The 19,743-nt window shown below is 42.3% G+C and overlaps 1 protein-coding gene across 3 annotated transcripts in view; it reads left to right on the top strand.

Annotated features, from left to right (window-relative positions):
• LOC128649677 (mucin-17-like) overlaps positions 1 to 19,743 on the top strand; it is a 116,185-nt gene that overhangs the window by 17,142 nt on the left and 79,300 nt on the right. For 2 of the 3 annotated variants that reach the window (XM_053703067.1, XM_053703066.1), the window contains exon 2: positions 3,039 to 18,794. In XM_053703067.1, the coding sequence (XP_053559042.1) occupies positions 3,039 to 18,794 (15,756 nt within the window). The remainder of the gene's footprint in view (positions 1 to 3,038; positions 18,795 to 19,743) is intronic. The other variant, XM_053703068.1, reaches the window with a different exon arrangement.

The raw sequence follows: 19,743 nt of genomic DNA, 5'->3' as shown, positions 1-19,743 counted from the left end.
TATGTATTGCTGCCCTAGGCATAGGTCTAGTTTGAATTCTGTAGATATGTTCTTGCATATATTATTATATTTAAATATATACTGATATTTCTATTAAAATATAAGTTTAACCATTCCTATACACGAGACAACAATAAATATTACTTATAACAATTTATTTCTTCATTAAAACACTTGCCTTATTTGAAAGTTTTATAATTTCAATAGAAAACAGGTCTCAAAAAGCACAATTTTCCTCTTTTACACCTAGTTAAGCTGGGTGTAATATTTCTCAATGTATCGACAGCCTCCGACAGTGTAATAACAGTTTGCACTTTCATTGGAAACCTGGTATAATTTATCGATTAACGGCTTCTATTACTTTCTATGGAACTCCAAGATGTTGATGGGAAGAGCAGACTCCTCCCGAGTCCAAAAGCCCTGAGTTTTTAACAAATTCCAGACTGCTACCCAGCCCAGCAGGCTGGCGTTCGTGGTCACGATCACCCAGGAAGGTCTCCGAAAGCATGTGCCCTGAGACATCAGACACCATCAGACCGAGTACCTCCATACATTGAGCCACTGAAGGATGAGCAGAAGCCTGAAAAAGAGGCAAGAGGAAATTATTTTGTTTTTCCTGACCTCTGTCTTCAATAGAAAATCTATTATGGACCCTAAGAACACTACTCTTGTAGCAGGGGAAAGGAAGCTTTTTCCAGATTCATATTCCATCCGTGGAAGCAAAGAAAAGACAACAATATCTCTGTGTGAGATTTTGCTAGATTAAAAGATGGTGCCTGAATCAATATGTCATCCAGGTAGGGTGCCACAGCAATTCCATGAGAACGAATCACTGCCAAAAGAGCCCCCAGAACCTTTGAAAATTTTTTGGGAACCGTGGCTAGACCAAATGGAAGGGCAACAAACTGGAAATGGTTGTCTAGAAAGGCGAATCTCAGGAATCTGTGATGGTCCCTGGGAATAGGAACATGTAGATATGCTCCCTTTAGGTCCATGGTTGTCATGAACTGACCCTCTTGTACTAAAGGAAGAATGGAGCATATAGGCCTCTAGTTATCAACGTGTCTACCTCAAATACGCTGGAATTCCGCAGCGTATTTGAGGCGATGCTGATTCGCCTTAGTTATCAAGCCCTAGACACCGGCAAAAGTAGAATTTTGTGACGTAAGCTTCGATCCGCCGGACTCAGTCCGACACAGATCGATTCTTACGTCACTCCAGATGTTCCGCACACAAGTGCGGCACAATCTGACTACTTTTGCTAGTTATCAAAAAACTAGCAGGTACGCTCGGCACTTTTCTGGCCCAGCGTACCTGGTTGGCTGCTGCCCGACATCCCATTGATTCCTATGGGAAATGTCTACACCTAACACCCTAACATGTACCCCGAGTCTAAACACCCCTAATCTGCCCCCCCTACACCGCCGCAACTAAATAAAGTTATTACCCCCTAAACCGCCGCTCCCGGACCCCGCCGCCACTATAATAAAAAATGATTAACCCCTAAACTGCCGCTCCCTGTCCCCACCGCAACTATAATATATGTATTAACCCCTAAACCGCTGCTCCCGGACCCCGCCGCCACCTACATTATACCTAGTAACCCCTACCCTGCCTCCCCTATACCGCCGCCACCTATAATTAAGTTATTAACCCCTAGCCTGCTGATCCCATACCTCGCCGCAACTAAATAAATAGTTTAACCCCTAAACCGCCGCTCCCGGACCCCACCGCAACCTATATTAAACTTATTAACCCCTAATCTACCCCCCTACACCGTCACCACCTATAATAAATTTATTAACCCCTATCCTGCCCCCCCTACACCGCCGCCACATTACTTTCTGAATGTCTAGATTTCCTCTTGCGTCTTTCTGGGAATGGCAGCTAATGCCGCAGATACCGCTGAAGATACCTGGGCAGCTATTTCTGCTTTTAAATAAATTCCACTAGGAGTTATAGAGAAACCGCAGGGCACTGCATGTGATGCCATTGAGGCTTTGGATGTAGCAGGAGAAAGCTGAGGTATTATTTTAACAGCATCATTCTTAGAGACATTAGGCTCAAAAATGTTACCTTTATTTTGCAAGGTTTTCTTGATACATGAAGCATACAATTGCATAGCATGAATTCATGAGAGCAGGCTCTTGCTCCATATCAGACATGTTGTGAAACAGTAAATAAACTTGTACAGATACGTTTCAAAGATTTTAATATTCAATTAAATAAGCCAAGGAAAAAAATCACTTTAAATTTTATCCCAAATTAGGATCGATCCCCAGCTAAAATTATGTGAGAAAAGTTAAGAAAAAACATTTAATAAACATCAAATAAACTTCTAAAATACCCCTCAGGCAACCCCACACCTTAATTACTGAGGTGCCTTACTGCTACCAATTAAGACCGGATCATCCAGAAATGGAGAAAAACAACTTTTTCCTCAGAAACTTTATGAAGTAAAGCTGGTCATGAAACCGCAACTGCCGAGCTCAAATTACTGCTGCGACACAGAGAGGCACTAAAAATAGCTTCCTGGTACACTGAGTACCAGAAATAACCATTTTTTCAAACTGGACAGTTTAAAATGTTGCATTGGTTTATTTGAAAACAAAGGGGAAATGAATAAGCTGCTGAAATAGAAAATTTAGCCTTACTTTCCGTTTAAACTTGTATTGTTTTATCAAGTAAATATGTGTCAGAAAATAAAGTCTAATAAAAACATTTTACCCTTTCTTTTTAAAAGAGTTTAAATGTTAGTCTCACACAGGCTACAGTGTCTGCTTCATGCCCCAGTGTAACCCATACAACAGGATTATCTATGTTTTTTGACTTTGAAAAGAAGGAAAATATTTTTATCTTCTTGGTAACTTTGCTCTATATAATACCATTAAATAGAATAGACTAATAAAAGGTGAATTTAAAATATTGTATAAATAAATTAATAATTATCTTGTTCTTTCATATGCTGTGAGATTCACTTATCTTTTCCTAATTTATTCTTATTGTAATCTGAAGTTAACCAGATTATGTTTTGTCAGTTACAGCTACCGAAAGCACAACTGCAACTACACCAGAAACAACTCTATCAAGTACAACTGAATCAGTAACACCAACTGTAGCATTAACAACAACACCTAGCACAACGTCAACTTTAAAAACAACTGCAGCAAGTACAACTACACTAACAACATCACCAGAGACAACTATATCAAGTACAACTGCACTGGTGACAACTGCAGTGACAACAACTACCGCAAGCACAACACCATCACTGACAACTGTAGCAATTACAACTACACCAACAACTTCATCACTAGATACAACAACTGTATCAACTACAAGTGCACCAGTGACAACAACTACCCCCAGCACAACTTCATCATTAACAACAACTGTAGCAACTACAGTTGCACCAACAACTACATCACTAGTCACAACAACTGTATCAAGTACAAGTGCGCCAGTGACAACAACTACCCCTAGCACCACTTCATCTTTGACAACATCTGCAGCAAGTACAACTGCACCAACAACAGCACCAGAAACAACAACTGCTGCAAGTACAACTGCACCAACAACAGCACCAGAGACAACAACTGTATCAAGTACAAGTGCACCAGAGACAACAAATACTCCAAGCACAACTTTATCATTAACAACAAGTATAGCAAGTACAACTGCACCAACAACAACATCACCAGAGACAACAACAGTATCAAGTACAAGTGCACCAGTGACAACAACTACCCTGAGTACAACTTCATCATTAACAACATCTGAAGCTAGTACAACTGCACCGACAACAACAACACAAGAGACAACAACTGTATCAAGTACAAGTGCACCAGTGACAACAACTACCCCAAGCACAACTCCATCACTGGCAACAACTGCAGCAAGTACAACTGCACCAACAACAGCACCAGAAACAACAACTTCTGCAAGTACAACTGCACCAACAACAGCACAAGTGACAACAGCTTCCCCAAGCACAACTTCATCATTGACAACGACTGCAGAAACTACAACTGCACCAACAACAACATCACCAGAGACAACAACAGTATCAAGTACAAGTGCACCAGTGACAACAACAACCCCAATCACAACTTCATCATTAACAACAACTATAGCAACTACAACTGCACCAACAACTACATTATTAGTTACAACAACTGTAGCAAGTACAAGTGCACCAGTGACAACAACTACCCCAAGCACAACTCGATCATTGACAACCACTGCAGCAACTACAACTGCCCCAACAACAACATCAGTAGAGACAACAACAGTATCAACTACAGCTGCACCAACAACAACACCACCAGAGACAACAACAGCAGCAAGTACAACTGTGTCAACAACAGCACCAGAGACAACAACTGTATTAAGTACAAGTGCACCAGTAACAACAACTATCCCAAGCACAACTTCTTCATTGACAACATCTGCAGCCAGTACAACTGCACCAATAACAGCACCAGAGACAACAACTGTATCAATTACAAGTGCACCAGTGACAACAACTACTCCAAGCACAACTCCATCACTAACAACAACTACAGCAAGTACAACCGCACCAACAACAGCACCAGAAACAACAACTATATCAAGTACAAGTGCACCAGTGACAACAACTACCCCAATCACAACTCCATCATTGACAACAACTGCAGCAACTACAATTGCCCCAACAACAACATCACCAGAGACAACAACAGTATCAAGTACAAGGGAACCAGTGACAACAACTACCCCAAGCACAACTTCATCATTAACAACATCTGAAGCAAGTACAACAGCCCCAACAACAACAGCACCAGAGACAACAACTGTATCAAGTACAAGTGCACCAGTGACAACAACTACACCAAGCACAACTTCATCATTAACAACAACTATAGCAACTACAGCTGCACCAACAACAACAGCACCAGAGACAACAACTGTATCAAGTACAACTGCGCCAACAATATCACCAGAGACAACAACAGTATTAAGTACAAGTGCACCAGTGACAACAACTACCCCAAGCACAACTTCTTCATTGACAACATCTGTATCCAGTACAACTGCACTAACAACAGCACCAGAGACAACAACTGTATCAAGTACAATTGCACCAGTGACAACAACTAATCCAAGCACAACTCCATTATTGACAACAACTGCAGCAACTACAACTGCACCAACAACAACATCACCAGAGACAACAACTGTATTAAGTACAAGTGCACCAGTGACAACAACTACCCCAAGCACAACTTCTTCATTGACAACATCTGCAGCAAGTACAACTGCACCAACAACAACATCACCAGAGACAACAACAGTATCAAGTACAAGTGCACCAGTGACAACAACAACCCCCAGCACAACTTTATCATTAACAACATCTGCAGCAAGTATAACTCCACCAACAACAACAGCACCAGAGACAACAACTGTATCAAGTACAAGCGCTCCAGTGACAACAACTACCCCAAGCACAACTCCATCATTGACAACAACTGCAGCAATTACAACTGCACCAACAACAACATCACCAGAGACAACAACAGTATCAAGTACAAGTGTACCAGTGACAACAACTACCCCAAGCACAACTTCAACATTAACAACATCTGCAGCAAGTACAACTGCACCAACAACAACAACACCAGAGACAACAACTGTATCAAGTACAAGCGCTCCAGTGACAACTACCCCAAGCACAACTCCATCATTGACAACAACTGCAGCAACTACAACTGCACCAACAACAACATCACCAGAGACAACAACAGTATCAAGTACAAGTGTACCAGTGACAACAACTACCCCAAGCACAACTCCATCATTGACAACAACTGCAGCAACTACAACTGCACCAACAACAACATCACCAGAGACAACAACAGTATCAAGTACAAGTGTACCAGTGACAACAACTACCCCAAGCACCACTCCATCATTGACAACAACTGCAGCAACTACAACTGCACCAACAACAGCACCAGAGACAACAACAGTATCAAGTACTAGTGTACCAGTGACAACAACTACCCCAAGCACAACTTCATCATTAACAACGTCTGCAGCAAGTACAACTGCACCAAAAACAACAGCACCAGAGACAACAACTGTATTAAGTACAAGTGCTCCAGTGACAACAACTACCCCAAGCACAACTCCATCATTGACAACAACTGCAGCAACTACAACTGCACCAACAACAACATCACCAGAGACAACAACAGTATCAAGTACAAGTGTACCAGTGACAACAACTACCCCAAGCACAACTTCATCATTAACAACATCTGCAGCAAGTACAACTGCACCAATAACAACAACACCAGAGACAACAACTGTATCAAGTACAAGCGCTCCAGTGACAACTACCTTAAGCACAACTCCATTATTGACAACAACTGCAGCAACTACAACTGAACCAACAACAACATCACCAGAGACAACAACAGTATCAAGTACAAGTGTACCAGTGACAACAACTACCCAAAGCACAACTCCATCATTGACAACAACTGCAGCAACTACAACTGCACCAACAACAGCATCACCAGAGACAACAACAGTATCAAGTACAAGTGTACCAGTGACAACAACTACCCCAAGTACAACTTCATCATTAACAACATCTGCAGCAAGTACAACTGCACCCACAACAACAGCACCAGAGACAACAACTGTATCAAGTACAAGCACTCCAGTGACAACAACTACCCCAAGCACAACTCCATCATTGACAACAACTGCAGCAACTACAACTGCACCAACAACATCACCAGAGACAACAACAGTATCAAGTACAAGTAAACCAGTGACAACAAATACCCCAAGCACAACTCCATCATTGACAACAACTGCAGCAACTACAACTGCACCAACAACAACAACATCACCAGAGACAACAACAGTATCAAGTACAAGTGTACCAGTGACAACAACTACCCCAAGCACAACTTCATCATTAACAACATCTGCAGCAAGTACAACTGCACTAACAACAACAGCACCAGAGACAACAACTGTATCAAGTACAAGCGCTCCAGTGACAACAACTTCCCCAAGCACAACTCCATCATTGACAACAACTGCAGCAAGTACAACTGCACCAACAACAACAGCACCAGAGACAACAACAGTATCAAGTACAAGTGTGCCAGTGACAACAACTACCCCAAGCACAACTTCATCATTAACAACGTCTGCAGCAAGTACAACTGCACTAAAAATAACAGCACCAGAGACAACAACTGTATCAAGTACAAGTGCTCCAGTGTCAACAACTACCCCAAGCACAACTCCATCATTGACAACAACTGCAGCAACTACAACTGCACCAACAACAACATCACCAGAGACAACAACAGTATCAAGTACAAGTGTACCAGTGACAACAACTACCCCAAGCACAACTTCATCATTAACAACATCTGCAGCAAGTACAACTGCACCAACAACAACAGCACCAGAGACAACAACTGTATTAAGTACAAGCGCTCCAGTGACAACAAGTACCCCAAGCACAACTCCATCATTGACAACAACTGCAGCAACTACAACTGCACCAACAACAACATCACCAGAGACAACAACAGTATCAAGTACAAGTGTACCAGTGACAACAACTACCCCAAGCACAACTTCATCATTAACAACATCTGCAGCAAGTACAACTGCACCAACAACAACAGCACCGGAGACAACAACTGTATCAAGTACAAGCGCTCCAGCGACAACAACTACCCCAAGCACAACTCCATCATTGACAACTGCAGCAACTACAACTGCACCAACAACAACATCACCAGAGACAACAACAGTATCAAGTACAAGTGCTCCAGTGACAACAACTACCCCAAGCACAACTTCATCATTAACAACATCTGCAGCAACTACAACTACACCAACAACAACAGCACCGGAGACAACAACTGTATCAAGTACAAGCGCTCCAGTGACAACAACTACCCCAAGCACAACTCCATCATTGACAACTGAAGCAACTACAACTGCACCAACAACAACATCACCAGAGACAACAACAGTATCAAGTACAAGTGTACCAGTGACAACAACTACCCCAAGCACAACTCCATCATTGACAACAACTGCAGCAACTACAACTGCACCAACAACAACAGCACCAGAGACAACAACAGTATTAAGTACAAGTGTACCAGTGACTACAGCTACCCCAAGCACAACTTCATCATTAACAACATCTGGAGCAAGTACAACTGCACCAACAACAACAACACCAGAGACAACAACTGTATCAAGTACAAGTGCTCCAGTGACAACTACCCCAATATTAACTCCATCATTGACAACAACTGCACCAACAACAACAGCACCAGAGACAACAACTGTATCAAGTACAAGCGCTCCAGTGACAACTACCCCAAGCACAACTCCATCATTGACAACAACTGCAGCAACTACAACTGCACCAACAACATCACCAGAGACAACAACAGTATCAAGTACAAGTGTACCAGTGACAACAACTACCCCAAGCACAACTCCATCATTGACAACAACTGCAGCAACTACAACTGCACCAACAACAACATCACCAGAGACAACAACAGTATCAAGTACAAGTGTACCAGTGACAACAACTACCCCAAGCACTACTTCATCATTAACAACATCTGCAGCAAGTACAACTGCACCAACAACAACAACACCAGAGACAACAACTGTATCAAGTACAAGCGCTCCAGTGACAACTACCCCAATAACAACTCCATCATTGACAACAACTGCACCAACAACAACAGCACCAGAGACAACAACAGTATCAAGTACAAGTGTACCAGTGACAACAACTACCCCAAGCACAACTTCATCATTAACAACGTCTGCAGCAAGTACAACTGCACCAAAAACAACAGCACCAGAGACAACAACTGTATCAAGTACAAGTGCTCCATTGACAAAAACTACCCCAAGCACAACTCCATCATTGACAACAACTGCAGCAACTACAACTGCACCGACAACAACATCACCAGAGACAACAACAGTATCAAGTACAAGTGTACCAGTGACAACAGCCACCCCAAGCACAACTTCATCATTAACAACATCTGCAGCAACTACAACTGCACCGACAACAACAACACCAGAGACAACAACTGTATCAAGTACAAGCGCTCCAGTGACAACTACCCCAAGCACAACTCCATCATTGACAACAACTGCAGCAACTACAACTGCACCAACAACAACATCACCAGAGACAACAACTGTATCAAGTACAAGTGTACCAGTGACAACAACTACCCCAAGCACAACTCCATCATTGACAACAACTGCAGCAACTACAACTGCACAAACAACAACATCACCAGAGACAACAACAGTATCAAGTACAAGTGTACCAGTGACAACAACTACCCCAAGCACAACTTCATCATTAACAACGTCTGCAGCAAGTACAACTGCACCAACAACAACAGCACCAGAGACAACAACAGTATCAAGTACAAGTGTACCAGTGACAACACCTACCCCGAGCACAACTCCATCATTGACAATAACTGCAGCAACTACAACTACACCAACAACAACAGCACCAGAGACAACAACAGTATCAAGTACAAGTGTACCAGTGACAACAACTACCCCAAGTACAACTTCATCATTAACAACATCTGCAGCAAGTACAACTGCACCCACAACAACAGCACCAGAGACAACAACTGTATCAAGTACAAGTGCTCCAGTGACAACAACTACCCCAAGCACAACTTCATCATTGACAACAACTGCAGCAACTACAACTGCACCAACAACAACATCACTAGAGACAACAACAGTATCAAGTACAAGTGTACCAGTGACAACAACTACCCCAAGCACAACTTCATCATTAACAACATCTGCAGCAAGTACAACTGCACCAACAACAACAGCACCAGAGACAACAACTGTATTAAGTACAAGCGCTCCAGTGACAACAACTACCCCAAGCACAACTCCATCATTGACAACAACTGCAGCAACTACAACTGCACCAACAACAACATCACCAGAGACAACAACAGTATCAAGTACAAGTGTACCAGTGACAACAACTACCCCAAGCACAACTTCATCATTAACAACATCTGCAGCAAGTACAACTGCACCAACAACAACATCACTAGAGACAACAACAGTATCAAGTACAAGTGTACCAGTGACAACAACTACCCCAAGCACAACTTCATCATTAACAACATCTGCAGCAAGTACAGCTGCACCAACAACAACAGCACCAGAGACAACAACTGTATTAAGTACAAGCGCTCCAGTGACAACAACTACCCCAAGCACAACTCCACCATTGACAACAACTGCAGCAACTACAACTGCACCAACAACAACATCACCAGAGACAACAACAGTATCAAGTACAAGTGTACCAGTGACAATAACTACCCCAAGCACAACTTCATCATTAACAACATCTGCAGCAAGTACAACTGCACCAACAACAACAGCACCAGAGACAACAACTGTATCAAGTACAAGCGCTCCAGTGACAACAACTACCCCAAGCACAACTCCATCATTGACAACTGCAGCAACTACTACTGCACCAACAACAACATCACCAGAGACAACAACAGTATCAAGTACAAGTGCTCCAGTGACAACAACTACCCCAAGCACAACTTCATCATTAACAACATCTGCAGCAAGTACACCTGCACCAACAACAACTGCAACAGAGACAACAACTGTATCAAGTACAAGCGCTCCAGTGACAACAACTACCCCAAGCACAACTCCATCATTGACAACAACTGCAGCAACTACAACTGCACCAACAACAACATCACCAGAGACAACAACAGTATCAAGTACAAGTGTACCAGTGACAACAACTACCCCAAGCACAACTTCATCATTAACAACATCTGCAGCAAGTACAACTGCACCAACAACAACATCACTAGAGACAACAACAGTATCAAGTACAAGTGTACCAGTGACAACAACTACCCCAAGCACAACTTCATCATTAACAACATCTGCAGCAAGTACAACTGCACCAACAACAACAGCACCAGAGACAACAACTGTATTAAGTACAAGCGCTCCAGTGACAACAACTACCCCAAGCACAACTCCATCATTGACAACAACTGCAGCAACTACAACTGCACCAACAACAACATCACCAGAGACAACAACAGTATCAAGTACAAGTGTACCAGTGACAACAACTACCCCGAGCACAACTCCATCATTGACAACAACTGCAGCAACTACAACTGCACCAACAACAACATCACCAGAGACAACAACAGTATCAAGTACAAGTGTACCAGTGACAACAACTACCCCACGCACAACTTTATCATTAACAACATCTGCAGCAAGTACAACTGCACCAACAACAACAGCACCAGAGACAACAACTGTATCAAGTACAAGCGCTCCAGTGACAACAACTACCCCAAGCACAACTCCATCATTGACAACAACTGCAGCAACTACAACTGCACCAACAACAACATCACCAGAGACAACAACAGTATCAAGTACAAGTGCTCCAGTGACAACAACTAACCCAAGCACAACTTCATCATTAACAACATCTGCAGCAAGTACAACTGCACCACCAACAACAGCACCAGAGACAACAACTGTATCAAGTACAAGTGCTCCAGTGACAACAACTACCCCAAGCACAACTTCTTCATTGACAACAACTGCAGCAACTACAACTGCACAAACAACAACATCACCAGAGACAACAACAGTATCAAGTTCAAGTGTACCAGTGACAACAACTACCCCAAGCACAACTTCATCATTAACAACATCTGCAGCAAGTACAACTGCACCAACAACAACAGCACCAGAGACAACAACTGTATTAAGTACAAGCGCTCCAGTGACAACAACTACCCCAAGCACAACTCCATCATTGACAACAGCTGCAGCAACTACAACTGCACCAACAACAACATCACCAGAGACAACAACAGTATCAAGTACAAGTGTACCAGTGACAACAACTACCCCGAGCACAACTCCATCATTGACAACAACTGCAGCAACTACAACTGCACCAACAACAACATCACCAGAGACAACAACAGTATCAAGTACAAGTGTACCAGTGACAACAACTACCCCAAGCACAACTTTATCATTAACAACATCTGCAGCAAGTACAACTGCACCAACAACAACAGCACCAGAGACAACAACTGTATCAAGTACAAGCGCTCCAGTGACAACAACTACCCCAAGCACAACTCCATCATTGACAACAACTGCAGCAACTACAACTGCACCAACAACAACATCACTAGAGACAACAACAGTATCAAGTACAAGTGCTCCAGTGACAACAACTAACCCAAGCACAACTTCATCATTAACAACATCTGCAGCAAGTACAACTGCACCACCAGCAACAGCACCAGAGACAACAACTGTATCAAGTACAAGTGCTCCAGTGACAACAACTACCCCAAGCACAACTTCTTCATTGACAACAACTGCAGCAACTACAACTGCACAAACAACAACATCACCAGAGACAACAACAGTATCAAGTACAAGTGCACCAGTGACAACAACTACCCTCAGCACAACGTCATCATTAACAACATCTGCAGCAAGTACAACTGCACCAACAACAACAGCACCAGAGACAACTGTATCAATTTCAAGTGCAGCAGTGACAACAACTACCCCAAGCACAACTCCATCACTAACAACAACTACAACAAGTACAAGTTCACCAACAACAGCACCAGAAACAACTGCTGCAAGTACAACCGCACCAACAACAGCACCAGAGACAACAACTGTGTCAAGTACAAGTGCACCACTGACAACAACTGCCTCAAGCACAACTCCATCACTGACAACAACTGCAGCAATTACAACTGCACTAACAACAACAGCACCAGAAACAACAACTGCTGCAAGTACAACTGCACCAACAACTACCCAAAGCACAACTCCATCATTAACAACAACTGCAGCAACTACAACTGTGCCAACAACAGCACCAGAGACAACAACTGTATCAAGTACAAGTGCACCAGTGACAACAACTGCCCAAAGCACAACTCCATCACTGACAACAACTGCAACAAGTACAACTGCACCAACAACAACACCACCAGAAACAACAACTGCTGCAAGTACAACTGCATCAACAACAGCACCAGAGACAACAACTGTATCAAGTACAAGTGCACCAGTGACAACAACTGCCCCAAGCACAACTCCATCATTGACAACAACTGCAGCAACTACAACTGCACCAACAACAACATTACCAGAGACAACAACAGTATCAAGTACAAGTGCTCCAGTGACAACAACTACCCCAAGCACAACTTCATCATTAACAACATCTGCAGCAAGTACAACTGCACCAACAACAACAGCACCAGAGACAACAACTGTATCAAGTACAAGCGCTCCAGTGACAACAACTACCCCAAGCACAACTCCATCATTGACAACAACTGCAACAACAACAACTGCAGCAACTATAACTCCACCAACAACAACATCACCACCACAGACAACAGCTGTATCAAGTACAAGTGCACCAGTGACAACAACTACCCCAAACACAACTCCATTACTGACAACAACTGCAGCAAGTACAACTGCACCAACAACAGCACCAGCAACAACAACTGCAGCAAGTACAACTGCGCCAACAACAGCACCAGAGACAACAACTGTATCAAGTACAAGTGCACCAGTGACAACTACCCCAAGCACAACTTCTTCATTGACAACATCTGCAGCAAGTACAGCTGCACCAACAACAGCACAAGAGACAACAACTGTATCAAGTACAAGTGCACTAGTGACAACTACCCCAAGCACAACTCCATCATTGACAACAACTGCAGCAACTACAACTGTACTAAAAACTACATCACCAGAGACAACAACAGTATCAAGTACAAGTGTACCAGTGACAACAACTACCCCAAGCACAACTTCATCATTGACAACAACTGCAGCAACTACAACTGCACCAACAACATTACCAGAGACAACAACAGTATCAAGTACAAGTGCTCCAGTGACAACAACTACCCCAAGCACAACTTCATCATTAACAACATCTGCAGCAAGTACAACTGCACCAACAACAACAGCACCAGAGACAACAACTGTATCAAGTACAAGTGTACCAGTGACAACTACCCCAAGCACAACTCCATCATTGACAACAACTGCAGCAACTACAACTGTTTCAAGTACGAGTGCACCAGTGACAACAACTACCCCAAGCACAACTTCTTCATTGACATCTGCAGCAAGTACAGCTGCACCAACAACAGCACAAGAGACAACAACTGTATCAAGTACAAGTGCACTAGTGACAACAACTACCCCAAGCACAACTCCATCATTGACAACAACTGCAGCAACTACAACTGTACCAACAACAACATCACCAGAGACAACAACTGTATCAAGTACAAGTGCACCAGTGACAACAACTACCCCAATCACAACTTCATCATTAACAACAACTATAGCAACTACAGCTGCACCAACAACTACATCACCAGAGACAACAACAGTTTCAAGTACAAGTGCACCAGTGACAACTACCCCAAGCACAACTTCATCATTAACAACATCTGCAGCAAGTACAACTGCACCAACAACAACAGCACCAGAGAGAACAACTGTATCAATTACAAGTACACCAGTGACAACAACTACCCTAATCACAACTTCATCATTAACAACAACTATAGCAACTACAGTTGCACCAACAACAACATCACCAGAGACAACAACAGTATCAAGTACAAGTGTACCAATGACAACAACTACCCCAAGCACAACTTCATCATTAACAACATCTGCAGCAAGTACAACTGCATCAACAACAACAGCACCAGAGACAACAACTGTATCAAGTACAAGCGCTCCAGTGACAACAACTACCCCAAGCACAACTCCATCATTGACAACAACTGCAGCAACTACAACTGCACCAACAACATCACCAAAGACAACAACAGTATCAAGTACAAGTGTATCAGTGACAACAACTACCCCAAGCACAACTTCATCATTAACATCATCTGCAGCAAGTACAACTGCATCAAAAACAACAGCACCAGAGACAACAACTGCATCAAGTACAAGTGCTCCAGTGACAACAACTACCCCAAGCACAACTCCATCATTGACAACAACTGCAGCAACTACAACTGCTCCAAAAACAACATCACCAGAGACAACAACTACCCCAATCACAACTTCATCATTAACAACATCTGCAGTAGGTACAACTGCACCAACAACAACAACACCAGAGACAACAACTGTATTAAGTACAAGTGCTCCAGTGACAACTACCCCAAGCACAACTCCATCATTGAAAACAACTGCAGCAACTACAACTCCACCAACAACAACATCACCAGAGACAACAACTGTATCAAGTACAAGTGCACCAGTGACAACAACTACCCCAAACACAACTCCATCACTGACAACAACTGCAGCAAGTACAGCTGCACCAACAACAACACCACCAGAAACAACAACTGCTGCAAGTACAACTGCACCAACAACAGCACCAGAGACAACAACTGTATCAAGTACGAGTGCACAAGTGACAACAACTACCCCAAGCACAACCTCTTCATTGACAACATCTGCAGCAAGTACAGCTGCACCAACAACATCACCAGAGACAACAACTGTATCAAGTACAAGTGCACCAGTGACAACAACTACCCCACTCACAACTTCATCATTAACAACAACTATAGCAAATACAGCTGCACCAACAACTACATCACCAGAGACAACAACAGTATCAAGTACAAGTGCACCAGTGACAACTACTCCAAGCACAACTTCATCATTAACAACATTTGCAGCAAGTACAACTGCACAAACAACATCACCAGAGACAACAACTGTATCAATTACAAGTGCACCAGTGACAACAACTACCCAAATCACAACTTCAACATTAACAACAACTATAGCAACTACAGCTGCACCAACAACTACATCAACAGAGACAACAACAGTATCAAGTACAAGTGCACCAGTGACAACAACTACCCCAAGCACTACTTCATCATTAACAACAACTATAGAGACTACAACTGCACCAAGAACTACATCACTAGATACAACAACTGTATCAAGTACAAGTGCTCCAGCGACAACAACTACCCCAAGCACAACTCCATTATTGACAACAACTGCAGCAACTACAACTGCACCAACAACATCACCAGAGACAACAACAGTATCAAGTACAAGTGCACCAGTGACAACAACTACCCCAAGCACAACTTCATTATTAACAACAACTATAGCAACTACAGCTGCACCAACAACATCACCAGAGACAACAACAGCAGCAAGTACAACTGTGCTAACAACAGCACCAGAGACAACAACTGTATTAAGTACAAGTCCAACAGTGACAACTACCCCAAGCACAACTTCTTCATTGACGACATCTGCAGCAAGTACAACTGCACCAACAACAGCACCAGAGACAACAACTGTATCAAGTACAAGTGCACCAGTGACAACAACTACCCCAAGCACAACTCCATCATTAACAACAACTGCAGCAACTACAACTGCACCAACAGCAACATCACCAGAGACAACAACAGTATCAAGTACAAGTGCACCAGTGACAACAACTACACCAAGCACAATTTCATCAGTAACAAAATCTGCAGCAAGTACAACTGCACCAACAACAACAACAGCACCAGAAACAACAACAGTATCAAGTACAAGTGTACCAGTGACAACAAGTACCCCAAGCACAACTTCATCATTAACAACATCTGCAGCGAGTACAACTGCACCAACAACAACAGCACCAGAGACAACAACTGTATTAAGTACAAGTGCTCCAGTGACAACAACTACCCCAAGCACAACTCCATCATTGACAACAACTGCAGCAACTACAACTGCACCAACAACAGCATCCCCAGAGACAACAACAGTATCAAGTACAAGTGCACCAGTGACAACAACTACCCCAAACACAACCCCATCACTGACAACAACTGCAGCAGGTACAACTGCACAAACAACAGCATCAGAAACAACAACTGCAGCAAGTACAACTGCGCCAACAACAGCACCATCAAGTACAAGTGCACCAGTGACAACAACTACCCCAATCACAACTTCATCATTAAAAACAACAACTATAACAAGTACAGCTGCACCAACAACTACATTACTAGATACAACAACTGTATTAAGTACAAGTGCACCAGATACAAAAACTGTATCAAGTACAACAGCACCAGTGACAACATCTACCCCAATCACAACTCCATCACTGACAACAACTGCAGCAACTACAACTGCACCAACAACAACATCACCAGAGACAACAACAGTATCAAATACAACTGCACCAGTGACAACAACTACTCCACGCACAACTCCTTCATTGACAGCAACTGCAGCAAGTACAACTGTACCAACAACCACAGCACCAGCGACAACAACATCACCAGAAACAACAACTGTATCAAGTACAAGTGCGCCAGTGACAACAACTACCCCAAGCAGAACTTCATCATTAACAACATTTGCCGGAAGTACAACTGCACCAACAACCACAGCACCAGACACGACAACATCAACAGAAACAACAACTTTATCAAGTACAAGTGTGCCAGTGACATCTACTACCCCAAGCACCACTTCATCATTGACAACATTTGCAGCAAGTACAACTGCACCAACAACAACACCAGAGACAACAACTGTATCAAGTACAAGTGCATCAGTGACAACAACTAACCCAAGCACAACTTCTTCATTGACAACAACTGCAGCAAGTACAACTGTACCAACAACCACAGCACCAGAGACAACAACATCACCAGAGACAACAACAGAATCAAGTACAAGTGCACCAGTGACAACAACTACCCTGAGTACAACTTCATCATTTACAACAACTGCAGCAAGTACAACTGCACCGACAACAACAGCACTAGAAACAACTGTATCAAGTACAAGTGCACCAGTGACAACAACTACCCAAAGCACAACTCCATCATTGACTACATCTTCAGGAAGTACAACTGCACCAACAACCACAGTACCAGACACGACAACATCAACAGAAACAACAACTGTATCAAGTACTAGTGTGCCAGTGACAACAAATACACCAAGCACAACTTCATCATTAGGAACAAATGTAGCAAGTACAACTGCACTAACAACAACATCACCAGAGACAACAACTGTATCAAGTACAAGTGCACAAGAGACAACAAATACCCTGAGCACAACTTCGTTATTAGCAACGTCTGCAGCAAGTACAACTGCACCACCAACAACAGCACTAGTAACAACAACTATATCAAGTACAACTACACCAACTACATTATCATCAGAGACAACAACTGTATCAAGTACAAGTGCACCAGTGACAACAAGTACCCAGAGCACAACTTCATCATTATCAACTTCTGTATCAAGTACAACTTCACCAGAAACAACATTATCAGACACATCAACTTTATCAAGTACAAGTGAACCAGTAACAACATCTACCCCAAGCACAACTTCCTTATTAACAACATCTGCAGCAAGTACAACTGCACCATCAACATCACCAGAAACAACAACTACCCCAATTGCATCTTCACCTTTAGCAACAACTGTAGTGAGTACAACTGCACCAACAGCAACATCACCAGAGACAACAACTTTATCAAGTACAAGTGCTCCAGTGACAACAAGTGCTACAGTGACAACTTCAAGTAAGTATTTTACTTTTCCCAGTAACTTTGTCATTTGAAATGTAGCATACATTATAAATTCTGTTTTTTAAATATTTATAAGGTTTGATTTGGGCAATAAATGTGGGCCTAGACCCTATGAATGTCAGAATGTCCATTTTTTGGAATCTACATGGATGCATTAAAGTTTTGAATAGAAGCATTTTTTAATATACTTGTATTAGAAAAAATGTTTTTAATAAAAGCTATAGCTGTTTCAAAAGTGTATTTAAGTATGCACCGTGCACCAGCATTTTAACCACAGCACTTTCTCAGAGAGCATAAGATGCTTATACTATCTTGTTATGACTCAGTTTGTTGATTGCTGAAATGAAAACAACCCCACTGGTGCTCTGAACAGCTGCAGTATTTAAAATTCTGGTACAGTGAGAATATCTAGCTATGCTTCACATGCACATGCAGAGAAAAATGATAACACTAAAACAGTAATGACTTTTAGTTGAAGCATTTTTGCCAATACATGTATATTGCAAATATGTTTCTATTCAATCAAAACATGATTTAGATGTTTTGTTTAGATGAAGAAGGGCCCTGTTAATGAACAGTTAATGAAGGTTTACTTTTTTTTATTTATAACGATTTTTTTTAACATAATTACATATTGCAAAATAGGGAGTTTTAGATTTTAAAGGGGTTTACTGTGGAAGATCTTATAAAGAAGTATTTGCCATGGAGAGTCATTTGGAAAGTGAATTTTATTTGCAATGGTGTTTGTGGTGGGGGTTTACATTGGGCTGTTGAAGGTAGGGTTTTAAATTAGGATTAATTGAGCTGGGGAGGGGTTTGGTTAGTTGTTATTTTTAATTACACTAGGGGTTGTCTTTATTTTTGTGGTTAGTGTTAACATGCACTGTTTTTAAGTGATCACAATTATGGTTAACACACAAATGAGGTTGTGGTAATGGTGAAG

Source organism: Bombina bombina, chromosome 2 (assembly GCF_027579735.1).
Source record: "Bombina bombina isolate aBomBom1 chromosome 2, aBomBom1.pri, whole genome shotgun sequence".
NCBI classification, from domain to species: Eukaryota; Metazoa; Chordata; class Amphibia; order Anura; family Bombinatoridae; genus Bombina; species Bombina bombina.
This window is presented reverse-complemented; position numbering and strand designations above follow the sequence as displayed.